The sequence below is a fragment of the Pteronotus mesoamericanus genome, unplaced genomic scaffold (genome assembly GCF_021234165.1).
Source record: "Pteronotus mesoamericanus isolate MK-2021 breed Mesoamerican mustached bat unplaced genomic scaffold, CSHL_Meso_final contig_169, whole genome shotgun sequence".
NCBI lineage: Eukaryota > Metazoa > Chordata > Mammalia > Chiroptera > Mormoopidae > Pteronotus > Pteronotus mesoamericanus.
In genome coordinates, this window is record NW_026555068.1 from 15,249,105 (window position 1) to 15,262,145 (window position 13,041).

The 13,041-nt window shown below is 35.6% G+C and overlaps 1 protein-coding gene across 2 annotated transcripts in view; it reads right to left on the minus strand.

Annotated features, from left to right (window-relative positions):
• LOC129064854 (rho GTPase-activating protein 7-like) overlaps nucleotides 1-13,041 on the minus strand; it is an 88,046-nt gene that overhangs the window by 5,079 nt on the left and 69,926 nt on the right. For both annotated transcript variants that reach the window (XM_054566099.1, XM_054566100.1), the window contains exon 3: nucleotides 2,211-2,360. In XM_054566099.1, the coding sequence (XP_054422074.1) occupies nucleotides 2,211-2,360 (150 nt within the window). The remainder of the gene's footprint in view (nucleotides 1-2,210; nucleotides 2,361-13,041) is intronic.

Here is a 13,041-nt window from a genome sequence, read left to right on the forward strand (position 1 = left end):
CAACACATCTTATGAACGTTCTTTCACTTACTCCTCCCAAGAAGCCATTATGTAGGAAATAATATCTTTTTTTCACAAAATCGTGAATGTGAGAAATTAATAATTTTCCTGTGTTCTCAGATAGTCAGTTGTAGAGTTGCCATTTGGACCCAGACCTGCAGACTTCAACGTTCCTAATGCATTATTTTGCCTATCTGTTGAACTGAAAACTTGAAATAGATATTTATTTATAGAATGAACCATTATTTGACAATGGTAGTGATATTCCATCAGCTAATGCATATAATATAAAATTTAGTTTATATCTTAAATGGAGACAGAAGATGTAGATACAGTCAAATTTCAAAAACCATCACGAACATTTGCTCCTCACCTTTTGTTGTCTTTATCATTCAACAGAGAAGTGTGTCTAACAGGTACAGGCTATCTTGATCTCGGACATGAAGAGAACAATATGGAGTTGTATATAGCAGAAACCTGGGCTGTGGTTTTTCTCCTAAATACTTGGGGCTTGAGGAAAGTTCAATGTAGAGGGAAAAGGGGGAAAGGTCAAAGTGATAGGAGAGCGATGAAAAAATCATACCAGACAATTTTAAAAGAGAAAATGTGTTCTATGCCCACATCGATAGCAAAAAAGTACTAAGGAGAACTCCTGTTGAAAAATATGGTTACTTCTGGTTTTAAAAATGTTGATGAAAATGAGTATGACATGTCTGTACACTCCTCATATGGAAACAAGATTAAACATCCCTTCTTGTTGGTCTTCAGATGGCTTTGATTGCATTTCCTCCATTTGGATGCCTGTCCTACTAAAAATATGTGCAAACATTGAGGCAGCAACGGGGAAGGACTGGTTGATTCTGTCTGGGAAAAAAGTGGACATTTAGGGAAGATTTTACCCTAAAGAAAACATTTGAGATTAATCCTGAAGGATAAGAAAAAATGATCTGGGAGGTTACAGGAAGAACAAAAATTTCTACTGGCTTTCTAGTTTGAAGTATTTAATTTCATATTCACTTCTAATCATTTTTTTTTGTTCAAGCTGTGACATTTCCATTATAGTCAGCTACAGAAACCAGTATGGTGTAGTGGTTACATGACATGGCTCTGGATCAAGACTGGCTGGGTCTGTATCCCATCTGTGGCCCGTATAATTACTAACTTTCCTATGCTTTTCACTCACCTGAAACATGTTGTGAGGAATAAATGTGTTGACATATGTGAAGAGCTTGGAATAATACCTATGATGCACTAAAGTTAGTTATTATTTTAGTTTGTCTACTTATTTTGAAATATTCTGTCTCACAATCAGAATAAGTCTCAAATAACTGCAGAATCAATGGTAGAACTATACTGAGTAAGAGGCTTGATACAGAATAGTTCTATTTTCATAGATGTTCAAATTTATGTACATGATTTTCTGTCCTTTTGGTCTTAGGTAAATACAATTTCTTGACTTAATGTGTTTATTACTGCTAATGAAAGTAAAAGATAAATTGAAAAAAAAAGTGTGGCTTATTTATAAATTCTACCATCACATTTGTTAGATCTGTAAAAACCAAGGCATTTAATGTAGAGCTAATAATAAATATGTAAAGTGTACAGTCAGTCTGGAATCTGTGTCATTCAAATTATGAGTGTCAGAATCTCTGAGGAGTGATGGTTCTTACATAAAATGAATGCATAGAATAAAATTCTTACACTTGTCTTTTCCACTGAGTTAACTGAAGAGTGTTTTCAAGTTAATTTAAATTCTTTCTTGTAGTATGTGTCCATCCATCCACCCATCCATCCATCCATGCAGCAAATATTTATTAATCACCTTCTATATGCAATGCAAATTTGCAGATACTGGAAATAAAATACTATGTAAGATAGATAGCATTGCTAATGATGTTCATAGCATATCGTTAAATACTGATAATTAGGAAACAATCATAATGAAGAGGATTTGATTACCAAGAGCATAATTTTCCTGGGTGACTCTCTTTCGGTCTAATTAATAATAATAGACATTTTCTTTTGAATTGCATACTTCTCTAATAGACTCTGCATGAAACATAGAAGTATTTGAGTAGGTTTTATGAAACACTTTTATGGCCACATGTGGGTAGATGCTACCATCAAAGATGTTTCATGTACATGAGGGACCATATGAAGTAAAGAGACAATATGCTCGTGGGAAAAGAAGAGGAAAGTAGAAGACTCACAGGAACGTGCCGTCGCAGGTTGGTTGGTGTGCTGGATGGAGAGGAGCTGGCGCTGAGAGCATTCTCAATGTCCTGATCAAGTTGGTCCAGCTTCATAATTAGCAGCACCATTGAGTCCAGCCGCGCCCTATCTCGATCTTCTTTTATTTCCTGAGGAACAGAACATGTGTTACTGAATCTGAAAGGCCATTTCTCAGAAAGAATAAGAAGAGCCCTGTTCTTCAATAAGACAAAATGGACACTGAATAATAGGCAGTCTTCTACTTAAGGGGAAAGGAAAGTTTTGTTCTGGATCATCAATGGCCTCTTCATTGCGGAGATAGTAACTGAGTGCCAGGGAAGCATTTTACATGAATAGTAAATACATGTCTTCTGGTGCAAAGTACAATGAAAAGGAAGTATAACATCAATGAGCACTAATACATATTTATGACTTTCGAATTACTTATTCTTGGGAAAAGTTATATATTACTCTTTTCATAGTACAAATTAATTATAATATACTAATAATTCAATTATTTGTGGTTAGACATTTAAGGGTACATATAAGAGAATATTTTTGGAAGAATACTTCTGAGTATAGTAAAACAATGGGAAGCTATGCTACTGTTAATATTTCTTTGCAACCTCTTTTTCTTTTACAAACTTTTGTAAAAGGACTCAATTGTGTGTGTGTGTGTGTATGTGTGTATTTGTAAATTATGTTGGTTACTTATCCTGAATTCTCTATAATATAGACATATATTTAGGGAAATAGCTAAAGGTTCTCTTTGACCATGTAGAGTTATTTGGGCATGACTGTTTACTATTCTTGTGTGTTCAAAACAAGTCAATCAGTATTAGAAATCTTCCAGATTCCTTGTGTGCTGCATAAGGTATCAGGGTTGGGCAGAGTATCGGGTGAAAAAAATAAGATCATGGAAAGCACAGGAAGACTCTATTGAAGGGTGTAATGGACTCAGGGAGAGTCCTTTTGAGAGAAATCATCATTTGGGTCTCATGTTACCATCTTCTCATCTGTCTGAAACATTTATTGAGGTGAAATCAGCTGCAAAAGGGCCACCAGAAGTAACCTCAAAGGGAAAATATATGACAAAAGAAGCCTAAAGAGTGTGAATATAAGGAACAGTTTGGGGTCTTTGCTTAGGTGATGGTATTAGTAGTGAAATGAATGAGGTGATTGTCTGAATCAGATCTTTTATTTTGTTTTTGACATTTTTTCTTTTAATCTTCCTATATTTCCAAGCTACCATTGGGAGAAACCAAGAATAAATACAGACTAGAGTAATTTCATGGATTAATGTAATTCTGTAGGAGTCTCTATACTTCAAACTACTAGAGCAGATTCTTAATATTACAAAGCATTAGTTTTCAGGGGCTAATTAATTGATCTATTAGATTAAGTTGGTAAAATAATAATTAATTAAGCTAATATTAATACATTATTTGGGTAAGTTAAACTTTTGCTTGGTTTAACAGACTGATGTCAAAATAAAAGAGCTAGTGCTTTTTCATGAAGACATTAATTTTAAGAATAAATTAGGAATTTGCGGGGCTGTATTAACTCCTTTAGAATACTATGCTGTGATTAGTACTTCAAATTCTTTCCATTGCCCCTCTTTCTAAAACATGTACTGAGGCTCAGACAGAGAACTATAGAACTTTTGTCATGATAAGACTTTACTGTGCTTAAGAGGGTCCAGGATACATGCAAACAGAATTTAACTTTACTGTATGTCCTATTTCTCAATGCTACAAAACTTGTTATATTCAAAAGAGCATGAGTTATAGTAAAATTCTGCTTATGTCTTAAAATAGTCTCAGAAATATCAGAGATTATTCAGTTTATTTTTCTTCTCAATAATCCAGAAAATGGAAAAAAATCTGACTGAATAGAAGACTCCAATTCCCACTAATTATTCCTCCAATGTATTTGCTTGTAATTTCCTTCTCTTTTATACCTAAGCTGTGTTTGGCAAGGTAATGTTCTTTGCATCTCTACATATACATATGTTTTGGTATGATTGTCTTTTGTTTCTCAGTTATAATATCCTTAAGCACAAATGTTACATTTTTCTAGTTGGCAGACATACAGTCAAGTTATACACTGCACATGCAATACATTTTCAGAAACAATAATAATAAAATCGATAGGAGCCAGTGCAATAACACCCCAAAGCCTTAGAGAATATATTTCAATATTTCCCCCTAAATTAATGTTAAATAAAGCAGCGTATCCTGAAGCAGTAGTCTCAGAAACAATTTGTCTTTGAATTAACTGGGTGCTGAGATCATGCCTTAAAAACACTTTCAAATCTATGGGCTGAAGATCAAATTAGTTCAAACGATCTGCCAAAAGGAATAAAATGAAACAGCTTTGGTCTACGACATTTCTGAAGAGAAATAAGCCAATTGCTTCTCCTTTTCCTTCACGATGCTTCTCCTTAGTCACCACTTATTACATTCAGCCTTAAAGAATCAAGTACACAGCCCAGTGTTATATGTTACATATACATCTAGAAAACTTCACAAAAGAGAGTTGACTATAGCTCAGAGATAAATATCATTGTCTTTGTTTTTAAAGTCCAAGTGCTAATAGTTTGAAAAGTTCTAACTCTTCATGTGTCCCTGGCTAAAATCCAATAAATACTTATGCTTGAAAACAGAGATGTGTATTTGCAGATTTTGGCTATGTTAACTTCTACAGTGAAGCTTTCATTCCATGCTGTCATTATATTCCATGAAGAGGAACCAGCTTCTTAAGAAGTGAAGCTGCCTGTTAATGAATGTCTCATTATTTCAGTACCTTAACCCCCTAAAATCAAGGCCAAGATGCTAAATTCTCTTCCCTCCTATCTTTCCTTCCTTCTCTCCTGCAGTCACAGCTGTTCTGGTCCAACGACTCTTAAAGGGACACAATATTCATCAGTGAATAACAAACATAAAATTGCTGCTTTCCTGAATATTATAGTCAACCATGAAAGATGGACAATGGAAGTTCACACTCGTAAGCAGGACAAATGTGTGAAGAAAATGGAAAGGGTAATGAGATACACAGTAATTGTGGGAGGGGCGTCCCATTTTGTATAGGTGGGCGGAGTGAGTTTTCTGAGGAAGTGAGAGAAGAATGATGCAGAGGAGAGAAAGACATGGAGATGAAGACGGAAACGGGGGGAACAGAGGGGAGGAGGGAGAGAGAGAGAGAAGGAAGAGACAGAGGGAAGAGAACTCACCAAACAGTGGTCCCTGGAAGTAAAGAGTGATATAAAAATGTTGAGATGGGGAATGACTTTGGTGAATAAGAAGATCAGAAAAAAGGTTAGAAAAGCCAAGAGACCTGAAATATAAATTGTCGTCAAATTAGATTCTGTTGTGAAGGTTACTACAAAGAGATCAAATTTATTCTTTGTGCAATGGGACACTGGCAGGATTTACTATTTTTTTATACCTTTAGAATTCTCAACGCATATTGACAATTGAACATTTTTTAGAACCTCATATTTTATATCTAGCCATGCCACATGACTAATACACTTTAAGTAGTTCAATTTACCCTCAAATTATACTTCCAGTTCTAACCATAGGCCATTTTATGCTGAAATCTGAATTGGACCCACATTATAGAATAATAAAGAAATAACAGATGGTTTCATAACAAGGCTCTACATATTTTGAGATCAAAGTGAAAAGAAGAAATTGTTTTGGGAATATATTTAGTAGAAGTTTGGAGTAGGTGGGTGGTGATGTGTTGGTAAATGTTTAACAACTGGATCTCCAAATAAAAATCAAGTCCTGGTTTGTAGCATGTGCTGAATTCTGTGGTGTCAATACTCCCACGGCCAATTTTAAGCTATTAACTGGACATTATTGAAAGCAGAGTTGGAAGAGATGCATGCAACATATTAAATTAATGTATTTTATTTATTTAACACATTTACCTCCCTTAACTTTTTTTCTTGTTGTCCAGGTAGAGTTCAGTATAAATTGTAAATTTTAATTTAGTGTTCTTCTGGAGGATTCTCTTTTCTTCTAGTGTTGCCTCCTTTACCTGCCTTTCTTGCTATCCATTATTTATGTTTGTAGAATTTCTTACAATTCATTATAATAAACTTATCCTTGTATTTGTATTTTTACTCATGCAAGTCAAACACATTTATTTAAGTTACTCATTATGTCACTTGGATACTTTATTCAACACTTAAGACGTTAGAGATCTCGAAGTCCAGGACAGTGATTATCAGTTCCAGTGTCCTGACTTGCAGGCTAAGAAGTAGACTCCAGAGTGTTCAGATCACTCCTCCACTGACACGTTGATTAGACTAGAGCCTAGCTGTCCCCACACCCTGTCCTGGTCTTTTTCCAGCACTCCCTTTTTGCTTTATTTCTGGGGATACAATTTTTAATTTAATAGACATTTAGGCATCATGTGTTCTCTCTTCAGCTTATGCAACCCTGTTCCCATTCTTTCCAAAAACCATGTTTCAGAACACCAATGACCACGATTAACTGCAAAAAAACCCTTGAAACATCTAGACCAGTTCTTTACACTTTTATTTAACAATTATCCAAGACGTGTTATTGACCATCTACTATGTGCTATATATCATCCTCTAGGAAGCAACCCATTTCATATTTGTACAGTTATAATTTTTAGACTTCCCTTAGCTCCCCAGGTCCTCTTTCTAGAACAAGATAGCGTAAGTAGTGTCTGTGCCATGAAATTGCCTTGCAAATATTTGAAGAACTATGTTAGGCCCATTTTTTCCTTTTCTAGGTGAATCATCTTCAGTTCCTGTAATTATTTCACCTATGATATGTTTCCAAGTCCTCATTAGTTTTCTTAACTCTTCTATGGACATGACATAATTCTGTCAGTGACCCAAGTAATGGTTGGTGCCCAGAATTAAATGTATTGCGCTACATGTTCTCTGATGAAGGCAGAGTCAGCAAGTACTTCCCCATGTTCTATATACACTCTTTAATGCAGTCTAAGACTTAAGTTCTTGTTTAGAACATGAACAGGCTATTCTTATTGGGATAGCCACAATCTGCTTTTTTTAAATGAAGAAACAGTATTTAGTTGACTATTAGCTGACCTTGAGTCCATGGTGTGATATACGTCTCCTTTTCCCACTTTTCCCCACTATGTTCTGCTAAGAACAGAAACATCCTGTTGTCTCAAGACTATAAGTAGCTCTAGCCAATGTATAAATAATACACAGGGTCCAGGACAAATAATGCCCCCTTTTTTATTATAAAAATCTCTTATTACAAAATCAGAAGCATGTAATTCTGTAACATACTATCGCACTCAAGTACACTATATGACATTTTAGATGACATATTCAAATTAAAACTATAAATCATCACATCCATGTTATTACCTTACCAACCACACCCTAGAAGGCCTTACTTCTGCTGGACCCTGTAGGTAGCTGCTGTGGAGAAGTTTCCAGTTGTATCTCTATCAGACACAAGTCAGTGGATAGTTAGGCAAATTAGGAGAGGAAAATCTATTCAATTTTTATTTGTTGTCAAAAACTTCACATGGCCAAGCCACTTGGTGTTCATTGGGAAATCTGAAAGATGCTCCTTATTTACTCCCATCAGCCATTTAGACCCTGGGCAGTGAAGTCACTTGGATCACAGTGGTATCTGGGGATGAGTTAAACAGGGTTTTTAGGGGGTCGTTCTCTCCTGGAAGTCTCTGAATGGGAGACCAAGAGCTTGTGCTACCCTTCCTTCTTGACATCTGGGGAAGATAATCTGACCCTCCTCTTCCTTCAGATGCTCTTTACTGAACAGTACAGAGCACAGCACACACACGGAGCGGTGAGGAAGTGAAAATGACTGGACATTTAACAGACTGGGAAATATGAAGACCGGCGAAAAGGGTGCCTCCCTTAGAGGCACACGGGCTCTGTTTTCCTAATCTGAAGCATTTTGAAGAAAACCAAAATAATTCAGTAAAATACTTAGATGCTTCCAAAGGGTGGATATTTGGCTCAGCCAATACAGCATTGCCTGAATATTCTGCTAGTCAATGAGTTGTGGCATCACATAGACGGCCGTCATAAATTAAAGGCTAGGCTGGGAATAGAACTAAGACTTCCTGATTCATAATCCAAGGTTCTGGCTCCTACCCTGCCTTTGATTCCATCCACATCTTACTGGCTATTCTGGGCTGGTAATGGTCCTTGCTCACCCGTAAAAGAAAGGGACCTTTTAGCAAAAGACTTGGCTCGACTTCCTTCTGAATTATTTGATCTGCAGCCAGCTGGACTGGTATGAAATCTCATATTAGTGTTATACATTTTATTTGACAATAAATTCCTCATTCTAGACTTTCCTTTCTTAAAATAATATCCTGCCCAAAGAACTAGAAGTTTATTAAATCTTCCTTCTTTCTTCAGAAGCAGTAAAGATTTTCATCCAAACTGACAGTCAGCAGATAGAGATAATATAATTATCCCATGACAGAGCTTCTAGGCAAGTTAAATAAAGCCAGCCTTAATTTTTATTCTGGTGCATTTCCAGCTGAAACTTATGTAGAATGGGAGGTAATAAAACAAACCAGCAACTATTTCCTATTTGTCAGATACAGTCTGTTCAACCACAAAATCTTTGTATATTATCTTTAATTAATAACATGTGTCAACATCATTTTAATATTAGGTGGTGAAGAGTGATAAATAATATCCCCATTTAAAGTTGCTACAAGGAATCTTTGAACCAAAGGTCAATGGTGGCTTTATAGTAAGTGTTATGGTCACTCCCTATTTATCTACCCCCACTTACAAAGCACGGGAAGAAGATAGATCTCTCCTTTGCTTGATTTTTAAACTCCAGCTAGACTTTGGACAGAGCATTTCTGAGTTGAGACTTTTGTAAATTTCCTACACAGCCTCCTGAATAGTTTCAAGGGACATTTATGCAGCTGGTCCTCAGGAGTGCTCACAAGTGGCAGGTGTGAACTGGGGAGAGGGCTGTGTGGGCAGCAATCCCTCTCTACCCTGGGAAAATAGGAGGATGACTTCCTCCGCTGGCCTCAAAGGCTCACTTTTGAGCCTTTATAATTCGGACCTAAATAATTTGGTGTGCATTCTGGAACCAGTCTTCACTTTAAGTGCGAAAGGCAGAGGCTGACATTCATGGTTAGTCAATACATTGATAGACACAAAGTCAGCTTTTTTGGATGGATCATTTGTTCTGGGTCATAATGCCAGCATGGTATCTGCAAATCGCTGTAGTGTTTTTTCATTTGTTTGCTTGTCTGCTTTATGCCACTTTCAGTAGTTCTTTGCTTGGATTCAGGTATTATAGGAGACAGGACTTTACCTGGTTTGAAGTCATAAGAAAAACATCCTTTTACCATTAAAATTCCATAAAATGTTTTCAGAAATGTCATGATGGTCTTTCCTTAGGTGTGGATAACAAAGACATGAATAAAATGTATTCTTTTTCTTACCCACAAAAATTGCAATTTAGAAAAACGTTCTTATGTTGACGTGGCTTTTGTCTGCTTGTCGAGTTCCGCCCCTTATCGCCGCTTTCCCTAACCCTCCCCTGGTCACTCCCTGTCAGTTGTCTATAGAACCACCTCTATATAGTTCTTAATATTGTCCTCTAATCAGACTCACCTTTTTACAGTTAAAAAGAAACTTCTAACATATAAATATCGTATAGAGAATCTGATATTTTTTGATGAATATTAAACTACAAAAATAGAAAAATAAAAAACCCTTTACTATCTGACGTAATCTTCCAAAAGCCGTAACTGTGCTTTAGAAAATGCTCTGTTAAAGAACAGTACTTCCTTTGGTTTCTCAAATAATCCTTGTTCTCTGTCATCTGCAATTAGGATTGCCAGATTTACCAAATAAAAATACAGAATGCCCAATTAAATTTTAAATTTTAGAAAAAATAAAAATACATATTTATGGCATGTGTACCAAATGTTGTGTGGGACAATATTGCATGGGACATATTTATACTAAACCACTTTTTTTGGTTGTTTATCTAAAATTCAAATGTAACTAAGAGCCCTGTGTTTTGGGGGTTTTTTTTAAACTCTATTTTTGACCCATGTAATAATACTCCTTTGGCTTGACACACTTCTTCCCTGCCTGAGGATATCAGAGGAAACCCTTAGTTTCAAGTACAACATCACTCCAATAGAGAGGTCTTTGACAAGGTTTTCCCTTGAGTGAATAAACAGTAATTGCAGCTTAAGTTTAGTTATACAACTTCAATGAATGGAAATTTTCTTTTCTTAGCATCTTATTTAGTGTTATAATCCTAGGCAAATCTGAGACTTGCCCTTTTGGTTTTTATTTAGTAACAAAATAAATTGTGAAAAGTGCATCAGGCTGCTCTTGTGATCTTTTTAGAATTGCAAATTTACTTAAATTGTTAATGTTTTCTACTAAATTGTCTCTGGATGAGTACGTTTATGGTAACTTTTTGCCACTTGTACATTTTCTCACTACTGTCATGTAAGGTATGACTGTAGCTTTCTAACATCAATGAAGACTATTTTTATCTAGCCCAATCCTTTCATTTTTTTCTGATAAAGTAATTTCTTTAGCAAATTTAGGACTTTCCCAACTCTATAAACTTAAGTTATTTGCAGAATTGGAAATCTAGGCCTCCTGATTCAATTCATCTTTGCTTCTTTTTACCCCAGTAGTACTCTAAGAAACTTTCAACTCTACAGGTGACCCAAAAAGAAATATTATTTTACACAAATTTACATGCATTAAAAGGTCTGGGCTGGATTCATGTGATTAAAGAAAATAGCCTTAGCCATGTGTGGGTTGCATCTTCTTATTGTTATAAATCTGCAAATTTAGAAGATAAAATCATCATATCATTAATAATGTATTCCTTTCCTCCTCTTTGCCTCGCTCCCTGCATTCCTCCTTTTCTCCCTTCCCTCTTTCTCTTTTTTCTCTCTCCCTCCCTCTTCCTCCTTCCATCTCTCCTACTCTTCCTTCCTCCCTCCTTCACTCTTTTTCTTTCTCTGTCTGTCAACAATCAATTCTATCAGTGATTCTCAAATATTCATGTGCACCAGAATCATCTGAAGAACTTGTTAAAACAGAGACAACTGATGACTTAGTAGGTCTTTGGTGCCAACGGAGAATTTGCATTTTTAACAAGCTCCTGGGTAACGCTGTCCTGATGCTGCTGAGGCAATGCTTTGAGGACCTCTGGGCCACATGTTAGAGCAATAGTTTTTAACCAGGCTGATTATAAGTGTACTTGTATAGCTTTGAAATTTTCACATGCTCAGTCTTCACCCTCCAATTTCTGATTCAGTAAGTATAGGGCAGGGCCAAGCTAGTGTTGTTTTCAGAAATTCCACAGTGGTATTCAAAGCATAATGAGAGTTAGGAATGCTGAAATACATTACAGAGAAAGCCATTTTATGATTTCTGATAACAATGAGGACAATGGGAATTAGATTACTACCGAGAATAATTCACAAAAAGAAATCCATCAATCTCTTACATTAACACTTAATGAAAAAAAGAATATTATGAACTCTGATGCAACTATAAGTTTTGAAATTATCAATAGTTTATCAATTTTTTATATTTATTTCTTTTTACTTTGAAAATACTATTTTAGGCAATTCCCACACATCATATTTTACCCACAAATGTTTCAATGTGATACATTGATTTTAAAATTCTTCTGGCAAGAGGAAATGAGTATTAATCACAAAAATCTTAAAGAACAAAACAACCATTCTGTGGAACATGACACTATAAAAACCCTCACATAAAAGGCTGATACAAGTTAAAAGGCAAGTGACAGACTGAGAGGAAATATTTAGAGCATATATCACAAAAAATCAAGAAATTATAAAAAGACAACCTAATTGAAATAGTCAAATCATACAAAAAGTCTATTCATATAAGAATAATTAGTAATAACTTACAACACTAAATGCTGCCGGTAATCAAAACAATGCCAATTAAATAAAGAATGAGAATTGCTATTTTTCATCTATCAGATTATCACAAAAGAAAGAAATACTTTGACCATGCACAGGGTTGACAGTGTTTTTGGAAATGTAAATTCTCTCCTTCCTTGGAGGACCGTTTAGCAATACTTACGAAGGCCTGGCATTCTGACTTCAGATCTTTACCCTAGAGAATTATTTGCAGTCATACAAAAATTGGTGTGCCTGATACTATTCACTGAAGTATTATTTTCCTAGTGGACAAAGAACTGAAAATAACCCATGTGGCCATCGATAGAACTTCTTAGTGTAGTAAGTCATTGTACTATTATTCCATGGGCCAGTATACATAGTTGCAAATATGAGGTAGATTTACATGCTCTGACAGAGCCATCAGTAACCTATTCAGCTTTTCAATGCGAGTTAGAAAAGTGTGCCCCTTCGGAAGGCTGCAGCCCCATGCCAGCGTTCATGCTTGATGAATAAAACACAGGCTGCCTATCATAGTCGACTCAGGACTTCAGGTTGGTACCTGCACAACTGTACTTGGATTCCTGCTACTCATAGGAAAAGTGCTCCAAGAGGGCTTGTTACGCAGAGAAAGAAAGGTTAAGAATAGTACCCTATAGCATGAAACTCTAGGTACCAGATAGGTATGCACACACAGAGCAAAATTCTGTATTTATTTATATATGTGCACAAAAAATGATCTGGAAAGATACCCATCCTTGGGGGTTTTTTAAATATGAAAAATAATCAATGACAATTAAATTCCAGGCTGTCTATAATTTGCTCTTATCATAAATATTTCCTTCATTAATTTTTTTTGGTCATTATTAATTTAAAAAAGAATAACTGGTT